This window comes from Entelurus aequoreus, linkage group LG02 (assembly GCF_033978785.1).
Source record: "Entelurus aequoreus isolate RoL-2023_Sb linkage group LG02, RoL_Eaeq_v1.1, whole genome shotgun sequence".
NCBI classification, from domain to species: domain Eukaryota; kingdom Metazoa; phylum Chordata; class Actinopteri; order Syngnathiformes; family Syngnathidae; genus Entelurus; species Entelurus aequoreus.
The window spans coordinates 14,602,528-14,620,233 of record NC_084732.1 but is presented as its reverse complement, the minus strand read 5'-3'; the positions used below and the strand labels follow the sequence as shown (position 1 = coordinate 14,620,233).

At 38.7% G+C, this 17,706-nt stretch overlaps 1 protein-coding gene across 1 annotated transcript; it reads right to left on the bottom strand.

Moving 5' to 3' along the window:
- Window positions 1–317: 317 nt before the first annotated feature.
- LOC133630883 (annexin A2-like) lies at window positions 318–17,522 on the bottom strand. Its single transcript, XM_062022707.1, has 13 exons — window positions 17,371–17,522; window positions 13,097–13,152; window positions 12,926–13,019; window positions 12,744–12,838; window positions 12,568–12,681; window positions 12,394–12,484; window positions 11,472–11,551; window positions 11,336–11,395; window positions 7,335–7,428; window positions 7,159–7,254; window positions 5,577–5,635; window positions 5,383–5,505; window positions 318–508 (listed from the first exon to the last, which is right to left on the bottom strand). Exons 2-13 carry the CDS (start codon window positions 13,145–13,147, stop codon window positions 449–451), a joined length of 1,017 nt encoding a protein of 338 aa, XP_061878691.1. The 5' UTR covers window positions 13,148–13,152; window positions 17,371–17,522; the 3' UTR covers window positions 318–448.
- Between the last annotated feature and the right edge of the window lie 184 nt (window positions 17,523–17,706).

Genomic DNA, 17,706 nt, shown 5'->3' with positions numbered 1-17,706 from the left:
GCGGGCCGAGCAACTAGTCAGTGACTAAGTCGTGATTGTCAGACATTAAATGCAACGCCTTATTTGCATATTCTTTCTGCTGCACACTAACAAGCGGCGGTAACAAAACGGCGGAACAGAAAGCGTGTTTTGTTTGTCGAGAATTCCCGCCAGCATTCTGCTGCTTTCATCACATGGCAATTGTTGACGACGCGCCTCTTTGTCAACAACACCCACAAACACACAACAAAGCAATTGAAAACTTATATGAATGTCTCTGCTGCCCTCTGGTGGTCACATGCTGCTATACACTGACAAGAAGGAAGCATTCTTAGTTTTATTGAAAGAAGCTGCTCGATAAGCACAATATAGATTGTGTGGGTAATGACGTCATAAAGACGTGATGAGGCACAGAGGCATTGTGGGTAATGACCTAATGGGCAGCTTGTGAGGTCTGGCGGGAAGACGTTCAGTCGTCTCCTCCGCACAGAGACAGCAGAGCCATCTGGTAGTCTCCCTTGGTGTGCTCCTGAAACCACACGGTCACCATGAGGATGAGAATGAGGAAAATGTGGAGGAGGATGATAATGGGGATGAGGATGATAAGAATGATGAAGATGAGTGTGAGGGGGATTAGGGTTACAATGAGGATGACAAGGATTACATTAGGTAAGTATTTAAAGGATGATGATGGGATGAGGATGATGAGAATGATAAGATTGAGGATGAATATAATGATGACGAGGATGATAAGCAGGAGGATACAAATGACGATGCTGAGAAGAATAAGTATAAGGATGATTAGAATGACAAGTATGAGGATGATAATGAGGAAGATGAGGATGAATATAGGAATGACAAAGATAAGAATCAGGAATTTGATGGGGATGAGAATAATGTGAATGAGGAGGATGGGCTTAAGGGTGAGGAAGAATATAAGGTTGATGAGGATGTATGGATAAGGATGATAATGGTAATGAGAATCATGAGAGTGAGGATGAATATAAGGATCGTAAGTAAGAATGAGGATGATGGGATGATGAGAAGGATAAGAGTAAGGATGATGAGAATGACAAGTACTGTATGAGAATGATGATGAGTATAAGAATGACGAGGATAACAACGATGAGGATAAGAATCAGGATGATAATGAGGAGGAGAATAATGGATGAGAATAATGGATGAGAACAAGAATGATAATGGCAATGAGGATGATGAGAATGATGAGTGTGAGGATAAATGATAATAAATAAAGGATGAATATAAGGATGACAAGGATGATAAGCAGGAGGATACAAATGACGATGCTGAGAAGGATAAGTATAAGGATGATTAGAATGACGAGTATGAGGATGAGAGTGAGGAGGATGAGGATGAATATAGGAATGACGAGGAGGATAAGAATCAGGAATTTGATGGGGATGAGAATAATGTGAATAAGGAGCATGGGCATAAGGGTGAGGAAGAATATAAGGCTGATGAGGATATATGGATAAGGATGATAATGGTAATGAGAATGATGAGAGTGAGGATGAATATAAGGATGGTAAGTAAGAATGAGGATGATGGGATGATGAGAAGGATAAGAGTAAGGATGATGAGAATGACAAGTACTGTATGAGAATGATGATGAGTATAAGAATGACGAGGATAACAACGATGAGGATAAGAATCAGGATGATAATGAGGATGAGAATAATGGATGAGAACAAGAATGATAATGGCAATGAGGAGGATGAGAATGACGAGTGTGAGGATGACTATAAGGATGACGAGGATGATAAGCAGGAGGATACAAATGACGATGCTGAGAAGGATAAGTATAAGGATGATTAGAATGACGAGTATGAGGATGAGAATGAGGAGGATGAGGATGAATATAGGAATGACGAGGAGGATAAGAATCAGGAATTTGATGGGGATGAGAATAATGTGAATAAGGAGCATGGGCATAAGGGTGAGGAAGAATATAAGGCTGATGAGGATATATGGATAAGGATGATAATGGTAATGAGAATGATGAGAGTAAGGATGAGTATAGGGATGATAAATAAGAATGAGGATGATGAGAATGATAAGAGTAAGGATGATGAAAATGACAAGTACTGTATGAGGATGATGATGAATATAGGAATGCCGAGGATGACAAGGATGAGCATAAGAATCCGGATGATAATGGGGATGAGAATAATAATGATAATGGTAATGAGGATGATGAGAATGATGAGTGTCAGGATGAATATAAGGATGACAAGGAAGAGGATAATAATCAGGATGATAATGGGGATGAGAATAATGGATGAGAACAAGAATGATAATGGCAATGAGGATGATGAGAATGACGAGTGTGAGGATGAATATAAGGATGACGAGGATGATAAGCAGGAGGATACAAATGACGATGCTGAGAAGGATAAGTATAAGGATGATTAGAATGACAAGTATGAGGATGAGAATGAGGAGGATGAGGATGAATATAGGAATGACGAGGAGGATAAGAATCAGGAATTTGATCGGGGATGAGAATAATGTGAATAAGGAGGATGGGCATAAGGCTGAGGAAGAATATAAGGCTGATGAGGATATATGGATAAGGATGATAATGGTAATGAGAATGATGAGAGTGAGGATGAATATAAGGATGGTAAGTAAGAATGAGGATGATGGGATGATGAGAAGGATAAGAGTAAGGATGATGAGAATGACAAGTACTGTATGAGAATGATGATGAGTATAAGAATGACGAGGATAACAACAATGAGGATAAGAATCAGGATGATGATGAGGATGAGAATAATGGTTGAGAATAATGGATGAGAATAATGGATGAGAACAAGAATGATAATGGTAATGAGGATCATGAGAATGATGAGTGTCAGGATGAATAAGGATGACGAGGCTGATAAGCAGGAGGATACAAATGACGAGGATGATAAGCAGGAGGATACAAATGACGAGGATGATAAGCAGGAGGATACAAATGACGATGCTGAGAAGGATAAGTATAATGATGATTAGAATGACGAGTATGAGGATGAGAATGAGGAGGATGAGGATGAATATAGGAATGACGAGGAGGATAAGAATCAGGAATTTGATGGGGATGAGAATAATGTGAATAAGGAGGATGGGCATAAGGGTGAGGAAGAATATAAGGATGATGAGGATATATGGATAAGGATGATAATGGTAATGAGAATGATGAGAGTAAGAATGAATATAGGGATGATAAGTAGGAATGAGGATGATGAGAATGATAAGAGTAAGGATGATGAGAATGACAGGTACTGTATGAGAATGATGATGAATATAGGAATGCCGAGGATGACAAGGATGAGCTTAAGAATTAGGATGATAATGGGGTTGAGAATAATGGATGAGAATAATGGATGAGAACAAGAATTATAATGGTAATGAGGATCATGAGAATGATGAGTGTCAGGATGAATATAAGGATGACGAGGATGATAAGCAGGAGGATACAAATGACGATGCTGAGAAGGATAAGTATAAGGATGACTAGAATGACAAGTATGAGGATGAGAATGAGGAGGATGAGGATGAATATAGGAATGACGAGGAGGATAAGAATCAGGAATTTGATGGGGATGAGAATAATGTGAATAAGGAGGATGGGCATAAGGGTGAGGAAGAATATTAAGGATGATGAGGATATATGGATAATGATTATAATGGTAATGAAAAGGATGAGAGTGAGGGTGAATATAATGATGATAAGTAAGAATGAGAATGAAGAGTAAGGATAATGAGAATGACAAGTACTGTATGAGAATGATGATGAATATAGGAATGACACGGATGAGGATAAGAATCAGGATGATAATGGGGATGAGAATAATGGATGACAACGAGAATTAATATGGTAATGAGGATGATGAGAATGATGAGTGTGAGGATGAATACAAGGATGAGAAGGATGAGAAGTAGGGGGATAAGAATGAGGATGATGATAATGATAAGAATGAGGATAAGGAGGATAAGAATTAATATAGGATTGACAAGGATTATAAGGAAGAGGATTACAATCAGTATGAGAATAATGTGGTTAAAGAGGATGGCCATGAGACTGAAGAAGAATATAAGGATGATGAGGATATACGGATGGGAATAAGGATGATAATGGTGATGAGGATGATGAGAGTCAGGATGAATTTAAGGATGACAAGGAGGATAAGAATGAGGACGTGAGAAGGATGATGAGAATGACAAGTAGGAGAATGAGGAGGATGAAGATGAATATAAGAATGACAAGGATGATAAGGACAAGGGTAAGAATCAGGATGATGATGGGGATGAGAATAATGTGACTAAGGAGGGTGGGCATAAGGGTGGGGGGGAATATAAGGATGATGATGGATATAAGGATGAGAATAAGAATTATAATGGTAATGAGGATAATAAGAATGATGAGAGTGAGGATGAACATAAGAATTACAAAAATGATGAGAAGGATAAGTGTAAGGATAATGAGAATGACAAGTATGAGGATGAGGAGGAAAAAGATGAATATAGGAATGACGAGGATTATAAGGACCAGGATAAGAATCAGTATGATACTGGGAATGAGATTATGTGTTGAGGAGGATGGGCATACGGGTGAAGAAGACTATAAAGATGATGAGGATATACGAAGGATGATAATAGTAATGAGGATGATGAGAATTATGTGAGTATAAAGAGGATGGGAAGGGTAAGCATGAGGATAAGTATAAGGATAATGAGGATGAAAAGGTTGAAGATGATACTAATGTAAAAGGGGAGATGGGAGAATGAATATGAGGAGGAGGATATAAAGATGAGAATGACAGTAGTAATAACAATGATGAGGATGAGTATAAAGATGAGAATGAGGAGGATGGGATAAGGGTGAGAATGGTAATAAAGATGATGAGCAAGAGTATGAGGAAAATGGGGATGAGTATAAGGATAACAAGAATGAAAATGAGGACGAGGAGGGTGGGATGAGTATGAAGAAGATGTGAATTAGGGTAAAGCTGAGTGTAATGATAATGAGGATAAAAGTGGAGACAAGGATGAGGATGAGTATGACAATAAGGTTGATGAGTATAATGATGATAGGAATGAGGAGGATATATATGAGTATAAGGATGCCAAAGGTACAGATGATAATGATGAGGACGAGAAGGATTAGTTTGAGGATAACAATTATGGGGATGGTAATGTGTGGGTGAGAAAGATGGAGATGGTGGTGAGAATGAGTATAAAGATGAAGAGGATGAAAACAAAGATGACATGGATGAGAATGAGAATGAAGAGAAGGAAAAGTACAAGGATGAGAATGAGGATATTGATAAGGAAGAGTCCAAGGATGAGAATGACATGGATGATGAGGATGGAGATGAGAGCGGCTATCATACGTACAACGATGGTTTGGTACAGAGAGCGTTTGTGTTGCTTCTTGAACTGATTTCTGATCTTCATCAGGTCCACTTGGCAGCGAGACACCATGATGCGAGTCAACACTTTCTCCTTGGCACCTTTAGTCTGAGGTCAGACGAAGGTCACACAAAGGTCACTCCCAGGTCAAGCCAAGCAGGTGTGATATAAAACGTTACCTTCATGGCATCGTTGAGTCTGTTGGCGAAGTACAGCTGCTTGTTCTCCACACACTCCACTGTCAACACATTTCACCTCTCTGGTTCAAAGCTTCGTAACACGGTAACCGCTAACTGTGCTAACTTGTGTTTCGTGCTAACATGCTAAATGCCTAACAAGGTAAACAACAAGATGTTAACAAGCTAATTATTTACCAAACAGAAACAATGCTAACATGCTACATACATAACAAGGTAAACAACAGCATGCGAACAAGCTAATTATTTAACAAACAGAAACAATGCTGTCATGCTACATACAGAACAAGGTAAACAACAGCATGCTAACAAGCTAATTATTCAACAAACGGGAAAGATGCTATCATGCTACATACATAACAAGGTAAACAACAGCTTGCTAACAAGCTAATTATTTAACAAAGGGGGAAAATGCTACTATGCTACATATCTAAAAAGGTAAACAACGGCATTCTAACAAATTAATTATCTAACAAACGGGGAACATGCTACTATGCTAACATGCTACATACCTAACAATGTAAACAACAGCATGCTAACAACCTAATTATTCAACAAAAGGAAACAATGCTATCATGCTACATACCTAACAAGGTAAACAACAGCGTGATAACAAGCTAATTATTTAACAAACGGAAACAATCATATCTTGCTAACATGCTACATACATAACAAGGTAAACAACAGCATGCTAACAAGCTAATTATTCAATAAACGGAAACAATGCTATCATGCTAACATGCTACATACATATCAAGGTAAACAACAGCATACTAACAAGCTAATTATTCAGCAAACGGAAACAATGCTATCACGTTAACATGCTACATATATAACAAGGTAAACAACAACATGCTAACAAGTTAATTTTTTAACAAATGTGAAAAATGCTACTGTGCTAAAATGCTACATATCTAAAAAGGTAAACAACAGCATGCTAACAAGTTTATTATCTCACAAACAAGGTAAACAACAGCATGCTAAAGAGCGAATTATTCAACAAACGGAAACAATGCTATCATGCTACATACCTGACAAGGTAAACAACAGCATGCTAACAAGCTAATTATTCAAAAAACATAAACAATGCTATCATGCTATTATGCTACATACATAACAAGGTAAACAACAGCATGCTAAAGAGATAATTATTCAACAAACGGAAAGCAGTGCTATCATGCTAACATGCCACATACCTAACAAGGTAAACAACATCATGCTAATAATCAAACAAACGGAAACAATGCTATTATTCTAACATGTTAATTACCTAACAACATATACAACAGCATGCTAACAAGCTAATAATCAAACAAACGGAAACAATGCTATTATTCTAACATGTTAATTACCTAACAACGTATACAGCAGCATGCTAACAAGCTAATTATCTAACAAACAGAAACAATGCTATCATGCTAACATGCTAATTACCTAACAAACCTAAACAACGCTATGCTAAATGCTAATTATCTCGCAGATACAAACACTGTCATGCTAACATGCCATTTATGTAACAAACGGAAACAACGTTACGCCAAAAAATGATCTTTTACAAAAGTACCGAGTGTCAGGAAGGACTTCTCCAGGTCGCCCTTGACTTCCTTCATGATGCTCTCCTTCATGTCGTACGGACTGTAGCTCTTGTAGCGCTCAAACACTGACACACACACACACACACACACAAAGTACATTTCTTATCCATCAGTAGGATTTGTTTCTTGTGGGAGTTTGCCTCACCTCTCTGCAGGTGTGGGACGCTCCTCTGGGTCATGATGGAGATCCAGACGGACACGTCAGTTCCTTTGCGCTTCACGCCAGCTTCATAGAGACTCTGAAGGACACCAAGTGTGGATTTTATTGTCTGATTCGTTGATGAATGCAGTGTTTTTCAACCTTTTTTGAGCCAAGGCACTTTTTTTTTTCCATTGGAAAAAATCCAGAGGCACACCACCAGCAGAAAACATTGAAAAATGAAACTCAGTAGCCGATATTGACAATAAAAAGTCGTTCTTGCAATTGTTGGATTTGAATTCACACCATAACTAACCATGCATCACTATAGGTCTTGTCTCAAAGTAGGTGTACTGTCACCACCTGTCACATCACGCCGTGACTTATTTTGAAGTTTTTAGTGTTTTCCTGTGTGTAGTGTTTTAGTTCTTGTCTTGCGCTCCTATTTTGGTGGCTTTTCCTGTTTTGTTGGTATTTTCCTGTTGCAGTTTCATGTCTTCCTTGAACGCTATTCCCCCGCACCTGCTTTGCAATCAAGACTATGTCAGTTGTGTGGACGCTATCCTTCTTTGTGGGGACATTGTTGATTGTCATGTACGGATGTACTTTGTGGACGCCGTCTGCTCCACATGCTGTAAGTCTTTGCTGTCGTCCAGCATTCTGTTTTTGTTTACTTTGTAGCCAGTTCAGTTTTAGTTTAGTTTTGCATAGCCATCTTTCTCTCTGGCACTCATCGAGGGTGGACGCTCCCCTTTCCTCGCCCTTATCTCTCCTGCTTGCTTCTTTGTCTTGTCTTAACTTTCTTGTTGCCTCTTTTTGCACTGCTCTCCAAATCTAAACATTGGAACTATTTAACTGGCCTCAACGAAATTGACAAGATCTTTGGTTTGGGGGAACCTGCTGTCGTGACGAAGCGGTTGTTGCTGGACACACGACGGACTCTTGGGAGAAGAAGGAGTGCCGCGTGCCTGGCGACCCTTTTCTGTCGAGGACGTGAAGATATAATACTACACGGTCTAGCTCCTGCCTATCTTGCCGATTGTATTGTACCATATGTCCCGGCAAGAAATCTGCGTTCAAAGAACTCCGGCTTATTAGTGATTCCCAGAGCCCAAAAAAAGTCTGCGGGCTATAGAGCGTTTTCTATTCGGGCTCCATTACTATGGAATGCCCTCCCGGTAAAAGTTAGAGATGCTACCTCAGTAGAAGCATTTAAGTCCCATCTTAAAACTCATTTGTATACTCTAGCCTTTAAATAGACTCCCTTTTTAGACCAGTTGATCTGCCGTTTCTTTTCTTTTCTTTTCTCCTCTGCTCCCCTGTCCCTTACGGAGGGGGAGTTGCACAGGTCCGGTGGCCACGGATGAAGTGCTGGTTGTCCAGAGTCGGGACCCGGGGTGGACCGCTAGCCTGTGCATCGGTTGGGGACATCTCTACGTTGCTGACCCGTCTCCGCTCGGGATGGTTTCCTGCTGGCCCCACTATGGACTGGACTTTCGCTGATGTGTTGGATCCGCTGTGGACTGGACTTTCACAATATTATGTCAGACCCATTCGACATCCATTGCTTTCGGTCTCCCCTAGAGAGGGGGTGGGTTACCCACATATGCGGTCCTCTCCAAGGTTTCTCATAGTCATTCACATTGACGTCCCACTGGGGTGAGTTTTTCCTTGCCCGTATGTGGGCTCTGTACCGAGGATGTCGTTGTGGCTTGTGCAGCCCTTTGAGACACTTGTGATTAAGGGCTATATAAATAAACATTGATTGATTGATTGATATCTACCTATTCGAAATTATGACAACAGGACATCTGCTGATTGGAGTAAGTGTTGCTCTGGTTTGTCGACAAATTGGAAGTTGCTGGCAGTCTTCAAAGTAGTCCAAAGCTGCCACAAATGATTGGAGGATGCGGGAAGAACTGTGGACACTCTTGTGATTTTGGATCACATCGGACTGTCTGACCCGCAGTTTTTGAGGACCAGTCATAGACAATTTAGAGTGAAAAGCAAATTTTAGTTTCACTCGCATACAAAACATTCTAACTTGCGTTGATTCCCTGGCGTCGAGACTCTCCCGAAGGACAGTGCAGCAAAGACACAACAAACTCCCTTCTTGTCTCTCATGGACACACACCTGTTGTTGTTGACTTTGGATTAGCGACTGCACAAACATCAAGGCCGCGGAACAGAGACACACTACGGGTGTACACACAAACATGCATCCACAAAAATATACGCCACACATACACACCCCACCCCCCCAACCCAACGCCCTCGACGCAAATCCCATAGGGGTTATGAATGGATGGTCAGCGCCTGAGAGCTGCGGCCTACCATCATGACCTCGCACTACCTTCCCTCTGTTGCAAATATCTCGAGATGTACGTTGTAATATGTATATGTGCTTTGCTATGGACGTTTTTTCCCACTCCAGACTGGCCCACCTTAGGAGCCCAGTCTAGATTGTATTTTTTTACTCATCCTTCCCCAGCGGTGTACCTTTTTCCCATCTTTTACGGGGCGCCTTGTGGCGACCCATCAGCGTTCCTGTTCTGTAACCCTGTACACTGTTTGTTTGTCTAATCTTTAACGGGTTTGTGTTGAAAACAAAGTTTCGTTGTACATGTACAATGACAATAAAGACCTACCTACCTATCCATCCATCCATCCATCCATCCATCCATCCATCTATCTATCTGTCTGTCTGTCTGTCTGTCTGTCTGTCTGTCTGTCTGTCTGTCTGTCTGTCTGTCTGTCTGTCTGTCTGTCTGTCTGTCTGTCTGTCTGTCTGTCTGTCTGTCTGTCTGTCTGTCTGTCTGTCTGTCTGTCTGTCTGTCTGTCTGTCTGTCTGTCTGTCTATCTATCTATCTATCTATCTATCTATCTATCTATCTATCTATCTATCTATCTATCTATCCCTAAGCGTCAATGACTTCAATGCCTTCACTCGCCTTCTGTTTATTTTTTGTTTAAGCGTTAGATACCTTATTACCTGCACGCTGCCTCCCGCATATTGTGATCACGACACACCATGTATACCGACATCTACACAGCAATTAGCTACCTGCTGCCACCTACTGATATGGAAGAGTATTACACGGTTACTCTGCCGAGCTCTAGATAGTACAGACACTCAACAACGGCGCATTATTTGCGGATAATAATTACTGGTTTGCAAAAAAATATTTTTAACCCACTTATGTGAAATTACATTGTTAGAATAATTGTTTCTAAATTATCACAAAAACTTTGTGTTACATTGAGGGTCTGGTGAGAAGACAAAAGCTGTCTTTGACATCTACCAAGAGTAAGGCTCATAAAACTCCACTGTGTAGGGGGGGAAGCAAGATGAAGGTGTTCCTGTTTTCTTTCATGTATGGTAATCAACAGAAAGATATTGTTCTAACCCAAGGACTTCAAAGCGGAGAGAAGACAGGATCTGCCCAATTTCCTGACGACCTCTTTTTGAACCTCCTTTTTGAACTGGTTTACAAACGTCTTTTTGAACTATTTTATGGACCTCGTTTGGAACTATTTTACGAACTCTTTTTGAACTGACCTTTTCTGTGAATTGTTTAGGACCTTTTCTGTGAACTTTTTGCGACCTTTGTCCTTTGGAAACAGCGGTGGCCATGTGGTCGGGGATGGTCCAAAATAAAAGAAGGAGGCGTGCAATCTTTTGGCAGAGCGTGCTGAGATACTGTCCAGGGGTACAGTGTACAGACGACTCTCCTCAATATTGAGTCCAAATTGAATTCTCCATCCATCCATCCATTTTCTACCGCTTAGTCCCTTCGGGGTAGCGGGGGGCGCTGGAGCCTATCTCAGCTACAATCGGGTGGAATTCTGTCTCTGTTTAATTCTTTGCCTCTTGTCTTGTTTAATAGATGTCATCAGTGTTTGAACCTGACATACATTATCTCCCACGGCACACCAGACTGTATCTACTATTGTGCCGTGGCACAGTGGTTGAAAAACACTGGATGAATGGACGTTAACAAACTCACTCTGGCATCGTCGTCAATCTGCTGATATTCCACCACGTTGGAGGGTTCGTCTCGTTTGTTCTGAGGGGAAAAGGTTCATTCAGATATTTCAGGACATCCGTTGTATGTTTAAGAGGTGACAAGTGTTGTTAGGAACCTGAACCAGAGCCAAGAGCAGCTTGGCGAAGTCTCCCGAAGTGTCTCCTGCCACGTCTTTTTCTAGATCTTTCTTAAACACTGTGGACACAGCAACACACATCCAGTCGTGAGGCAGATTTCAACGTAACGAACACTAACTCATTATGATGCTAACTGCTTCTATCAACGCTAACTGATGCTAGCTGCTTCTATCAATGCTAACTGATTCTAGCTTCTTCTATCAATTCTAACTGATATTAGCTGCTTCTATCAGTGCTAACCGATGCTAGTTGCTTCTATCAATGCTGACTGATTTGAACTGTTTATTATCAATGCTAACTTAAGCTGGCTGATTCTGTTGATGCTAGCTGTTTTTATCAATGCTAACTGATGTTAGCTGCTTCTATCAATGTCAACTGATGCTAGCTGCTTTTATCAACATTATCTGATGTTAGCTTCTGTTAATGCTACCTGACACAAGTTGCTTCTATTGATTATCAATGCTGGTTGATGCTAGCCGCTCCTATTAATGTTAACTGATGATAGCTAATTATATCAAGGCTAACTGATGCTAGCTGTTTCTAGTAATGCTAACTGATACTAGCTTCTTCTACCAATGTTAATTGATGTTAGCTGTTTCTGTTAATGCTAACTGACTCTAGTTGCTTTCATCAATCCTAACAAATGCTAGCTAATTCTACCAATGCTAACTGATTTTAGTTGCTTTAATCAGTGCTTGCTGGTGCTATCTTATGCTAATTGATGCTTCCTGGTCCTGATGCGAATTGATACCAATTGATGATAGCTGCTGCAAATGAGTAATAATCTATGCTAACTGCTTCTATCAATGCTAGCTGCTGCAAATGAGTAATAATCTATGCTAACTGCTTCTATCAATGCTATCTGACAAACGTCTGTGACGGGAATACACAGGGACACACTTTCTCTGTAAACTGTTTTGATCTGGGCGAGTTCCTCGTAGTTTCTGGAGCAGACGATCTCGTTGAGAGTCTCCTCGTCGGTTCCGAGACCCTGCGGGGTAAAAAACAAGTCTCAAAGTCTGCCGTTTTCCCGTCTCTGCCGGACGGTTGGCGGTTTGTGACGCCCAGTGCGACCTTCATGGCGCCGTTGAGCATGGAGGCGTCGTACTGGGTGGGGCTCTTCATCAGGCCCAGCATCAGCGCCTCCAGAGAACCCGACAGCGCCCCCTTCAGGGCCACAGCGAGGTCCTACAAAGCAAACCATGACGATGTTGATGATGTCACACGGTTACGTTGGAGACATGTAGAACCTTTTTGGCCAGTCGCTCATAATCGAAAGCAATCTCCCGCCGCTGCTCGTAGGTTCTCCTGGTCAGGATATCGATGACGGTTTGCTCGTCCACTCCTGCAGACAAGATGGCGTCGTCATCGCCGTGGACATACCGACAGTGAAATCATTTTTGCGACGTTCCATGGCTTATCCTAATCCCACCTTTGACTCTGAGAGCCGCCTCCAAGCGTGCGGCGTCTCTGGCCGGGTCAAAGTCTCTGGCCGGGACCACGGTGGGGTAGAGGGGCTCCCTCTCCTGCAGAGACGCGACAGAATGTTCTAGTCTGGGTTTTTTTTAGAGCTACGTACATCCTGCGCGACGTCATCACTCACCCCGCTGTGCGACAGCGTCAGCTGACTCAGGAACTCAGACACCAGTGCCATGTGACCTGTAGGGAGGAAGTGATCATGTGACCAACCGAGCAGCTTTCATTACTGTAGCCCAGTGGCATTGGGGGCCGCACACTGAAAAATCTAAGCATGCATATTTTAAAATTTTCAAAACCATTACGATATATACATTTTTTTAAATCTTTAAGGCTGCCGTCAAGTTTGGTCCTGGGGACCCGGGAGGGTCTTAGTCATAAAAATGCTAAATATAAGTCATATATTATTTTTTTTAATTCATTGTTTATTATTTACCATGTAAATCTCTAGATCAACTTCAGGGCTATATGTCGATATAAAAAATTAAAAATAAAATGTTTTATGCCTTTTTTTTTTGTGACAAAAAAACTAAATATGCAATATTTTATCTAAAAAAAAAAAAGCCAAAGTTGAATATTTGATGTGAAGTAATTAGAGCCTAAATAGGTGAATAATTCATAACAACATTGATTTCGATTCATTATTATTTTTAGAGCAATGACAGTTTAAAAAAATAGAATAGGTCATACATTTTTTAAAAGTATTTTTAACCTTCGGATTCACCTGTCAATATAATGTTAATACTTTTTCAAAATGTTTTATGTCCTTTTTGTCAAAGAAAATCCAGTTTTTCATGGCAAAAACACAATTTTTGCAATATTTGGAGTGAAGTAATTGGAGCCAAAACAAGTTAATACAAATATAAATAATTAATAACAACATAACAACATAAAGTGGAATATTTGATGTGAAGTAATTAGAGCCTTAAATACATCAATAATTCATAACATTGATTTTGATTCATTATTATTTTTACAGCAATCACAGTTTAAAAGTTTACATTTTTTAAATGATTTTTAACACCTAATCATCTATATTACCATCAGAGTCATCTGTCCATATAAAGTTAATACTTTTTTTTTTTTTAATTATGCCCTTTTTGACAAAGAAAATCCTGTTTTTCATGGCAAAAACAAATTTTGCAATGTTTTTTACTCCCAAAATTTTTTAGGTGGAATATTTGATGTGAAGTAATTGGAGCCAAAACAAGTCAATATTTCATAACAACATGAAGTTGATTATTTGATGTGAAGTAATTAGAGCCTTAAACACGTCAATAATTCATAACATTGATTTTGATTAATTACTATTTTTACAGCAATGACAGTTTAAAATAAATCTCCTAAGTAGGTCATACATTTTTTAAATGATTTTTAACACCTAATCATCTATATTACCTTCAGAGTCATCTGTCAATATAAAGTTAATACTTTTTTAAAAATGTTTTAGGCCCTTTTTGAAAAAGAAAATCCTGTTTTTCATGGCAAAAACACAATTTTTGCAATATTTTTTACTCCCAAATTTTTTTTAGTTGGAATATTTGATGTGAAGTAATTTGAGGCAAAAAAGTCAATAATTCATAACAACATTGATTTGAATTAATTATTATTTTTTGAGCAATGACAGATTTCCCGTTAAAATTATTGGGGATCCAAAAGAGCCCTACTCATAAAAGTGTTTAAAATAAGTCATACATTTTTTTTTTTAAACTGTCAAGACTTGAGTCTCTAAATCAACTCCAGATTTAACTGTCGATTATTAGTTGTTGTTAGTTTTTTATGTTTTTTTGTTTGTTTTATGCCCTTTTTGTCTAAGAAAATCCTGTTTTTCATGGCAAAAACCCAAATTTTGCAATATTTCACCCCCCCCAAATTTTTTTAAGTGGAATATTTGATGTGTAGTAATTGGAGCCAAAAAAAGTCAATAATTCATAACAACATTAATTTTTGAGTAATGACAGATTTCCCGCTAAAATTATTGGGGATTCAAACACTACTCCTAAAAGTGTTAAAAATAAGTTTTTTAACTTTCAAGACTTAAGTCTCGAAATTAACTTCAGGTCTACCTGTCGCTATAAAGTATTAAAAAAAACAAACGAAAAGTATGTTTTATGCCCTTTTTTTGTGGCAAAAACACAAAATATGCAATATTTTTCCTCAAAAAAATGTCTAAGTAATTAGATGTGAAGAAATTAGAGCCTTTAATAGGTCAATAATTCATAACAACATTGATTTTGATTCATTATTATTTTTAGAGCAATAACAGTTTAAAAAAATCTCCCTAGAATACTATTTAATAATTGTTTTAATGATTGTTTTATTATTTACTATGTAAATCTCTAGATCAACTTCAGGTATATATGTGTATGTATATATAAAGTAAAAAAAACAAAAAACGAAAATTGTGTTTTATGCCCTTTTTTTGTGTCAAAAACAAAATATGCAATATTTTCTCTCCAAAAAAAAGTTGAAGTGGAATATTTGAAGTGAAGTAAAGAGCTTAGAGCTTTAAATGGGTCAATAATTCATAACATTGATTTTGATTCATTATTTTTTTGAGCAATGACCGTTTTAAAAAATCTCCTTAAAATAAGGAGATTTATATAATAGGTCACACATTTTTAAAATTATTTTTAACACCTAATCATCTAAATTACCTTCAGATCCATCTGTCAAAATAAAGTTAATACTTAATAAAATGTTTTATGCCCTTTTTGACAAAGAAAATCCTGTTATGACAAGGCATGGCAAAAAGACACATTTTGCAATATTTACCCCCAAAAAATTGTTTTATAAGTGTAATATTTGGAGCCAAATAAAGTCAATAATCAATAATAAAATTGATTTTAATTCATTATTATTTTTTGATGTGTCAAAAAACACAAAATATGCAATATTTTCTCTCCAAAAAAAAGTTGAAGTGGAATATTTGAAGTGAAGTAAAGAGCTTAGAGCTTTAAATGGGTCAATAATTCATAACATTGATTTTGATTCATTATTTTTTTGAGCAATGACCATTTTAAAAAATCTCCCTAGAATAAGGAGATTTATATAATAGGTCACACATTTAAAAAATTATTTTAACACCTAATCATCTAAATTACCTTCAGATCCATCTGTCAAAATAAAGTTAATACTTAATAAAATGTTTTATGCCCTTTTTGACAAAGAAAATCCTGTTATGACAAGGCAAGGCAAAAAGACCAATTTTGCAATATTTACCCCCCAAAAATGTTTTATAAGTGTAATATTCGGAGCCAAATAAAGTCAATAATTGATAATAAAATTCATTTTAATTCATTATTATTTTTTGAGCAATGACAGATTTCCCGCTAAAATTATTGGGGATCCAAAAGAGCCCTACTCAACTTTCAAGACTTACTGTAAGTCTCTAAATCAACTTCAGGTCTATCTGTCGATTATAAGTTGTTGTTGTTTTTTTTTCAAATGTTTTTTTGTTTGTTTTATGCCCTTTTTGTCAAAGAAAACTTCGTTTTTTTAATGGCAAACCCAAGAAATATGCAATATTTTGTCCAAACTACATTTTAAAGTGGAATATTTGATTTAATTGGAGCCTTGACTACCTGAATAAATCATAACATTGATTTTCATTCATTATTATTTTTTAAGCAACGACAGTTCAAAAGAAAAAAGCGCCTGTATGGCAACTTTGTGTTATTGGAATCAACATGGTAACTTTTTATATACATTTCGCCTGTTTGTTCTTTTATTCCACTTTTTTTATATATTTTTATTAGTTTTCTTTTAAATAGTATTTTTACAATGTGTACTTTGATCAGCACATGCTAGTGAAGCGCTTAATGGATCACGAATTAGTGATCCATGCATCGCGTCGATATCACCAGTAGCCGCATAATTGACAGGGATAGGCTCCGCCCATCATCAGAAAAGGTCAGTTCTATGTACGACTATACCAAGCGAGCAACATATGCACTCGCTTTCAGCACTTCAGCATAGTCCTCCTATGGGCGTGTTTGGTTTATGGATCTGGACATGCCAATGGTGGGTGGGACAGCAGATAAGGCCGACGGCCTTCAGAATAAAAGCACCGCAGCGAGACATGATGGACAGGCCTTTGAACTTTGAGCAGCCAAGAAAAGATGAACAGGTGCCTGGTATGTTGGTGACAACGAGAGGAAAAAAAGACAACTATTCATGCCAAAATCTTAACTATTAGCATCTAACTCCCAGCTTTTAGCATTCAACGCCTAGCTGTTAGCATCTAACGCCTAGCTGTTAGCATCTCTTTGTTATAGTTAGACCAACAATCCTTAGCACAAAATAGCGTTTAAAGAAAAGTGTCCCTCAACTGAAGACTTACAGCTAACGCTAACAAAACACGTCCTGCAGTTTTGGGTTCAAAGTTTGTGGAGTTCTTACCTTCACGCACACACAATCTCCAAGGAGAGCTGAGGTGTGTGTGTGTGTGTGTGCTCTTTAAATACTAGAACACACACACCTACATGAGTCAGCGCTCAGTACTTTGACACTTGGACGCTCATTGGCAAACCCCAGCCCCCCCCGCTAGCCCCCCTATTGTCACTACAGACAGCCAATCAGCTGCTGCGCTGCTACGGGTTACCACGGCAACACAATCTTTGTGTTTTACGCTCATCAAAATACTTTTTCTCTAATCTGGTGACCCTTGACCTGCAGCGCCCACCTTAGGCGGTGATGTCACTCCCGGCAAATTATTAACTCTCCACTAGGGGGCGG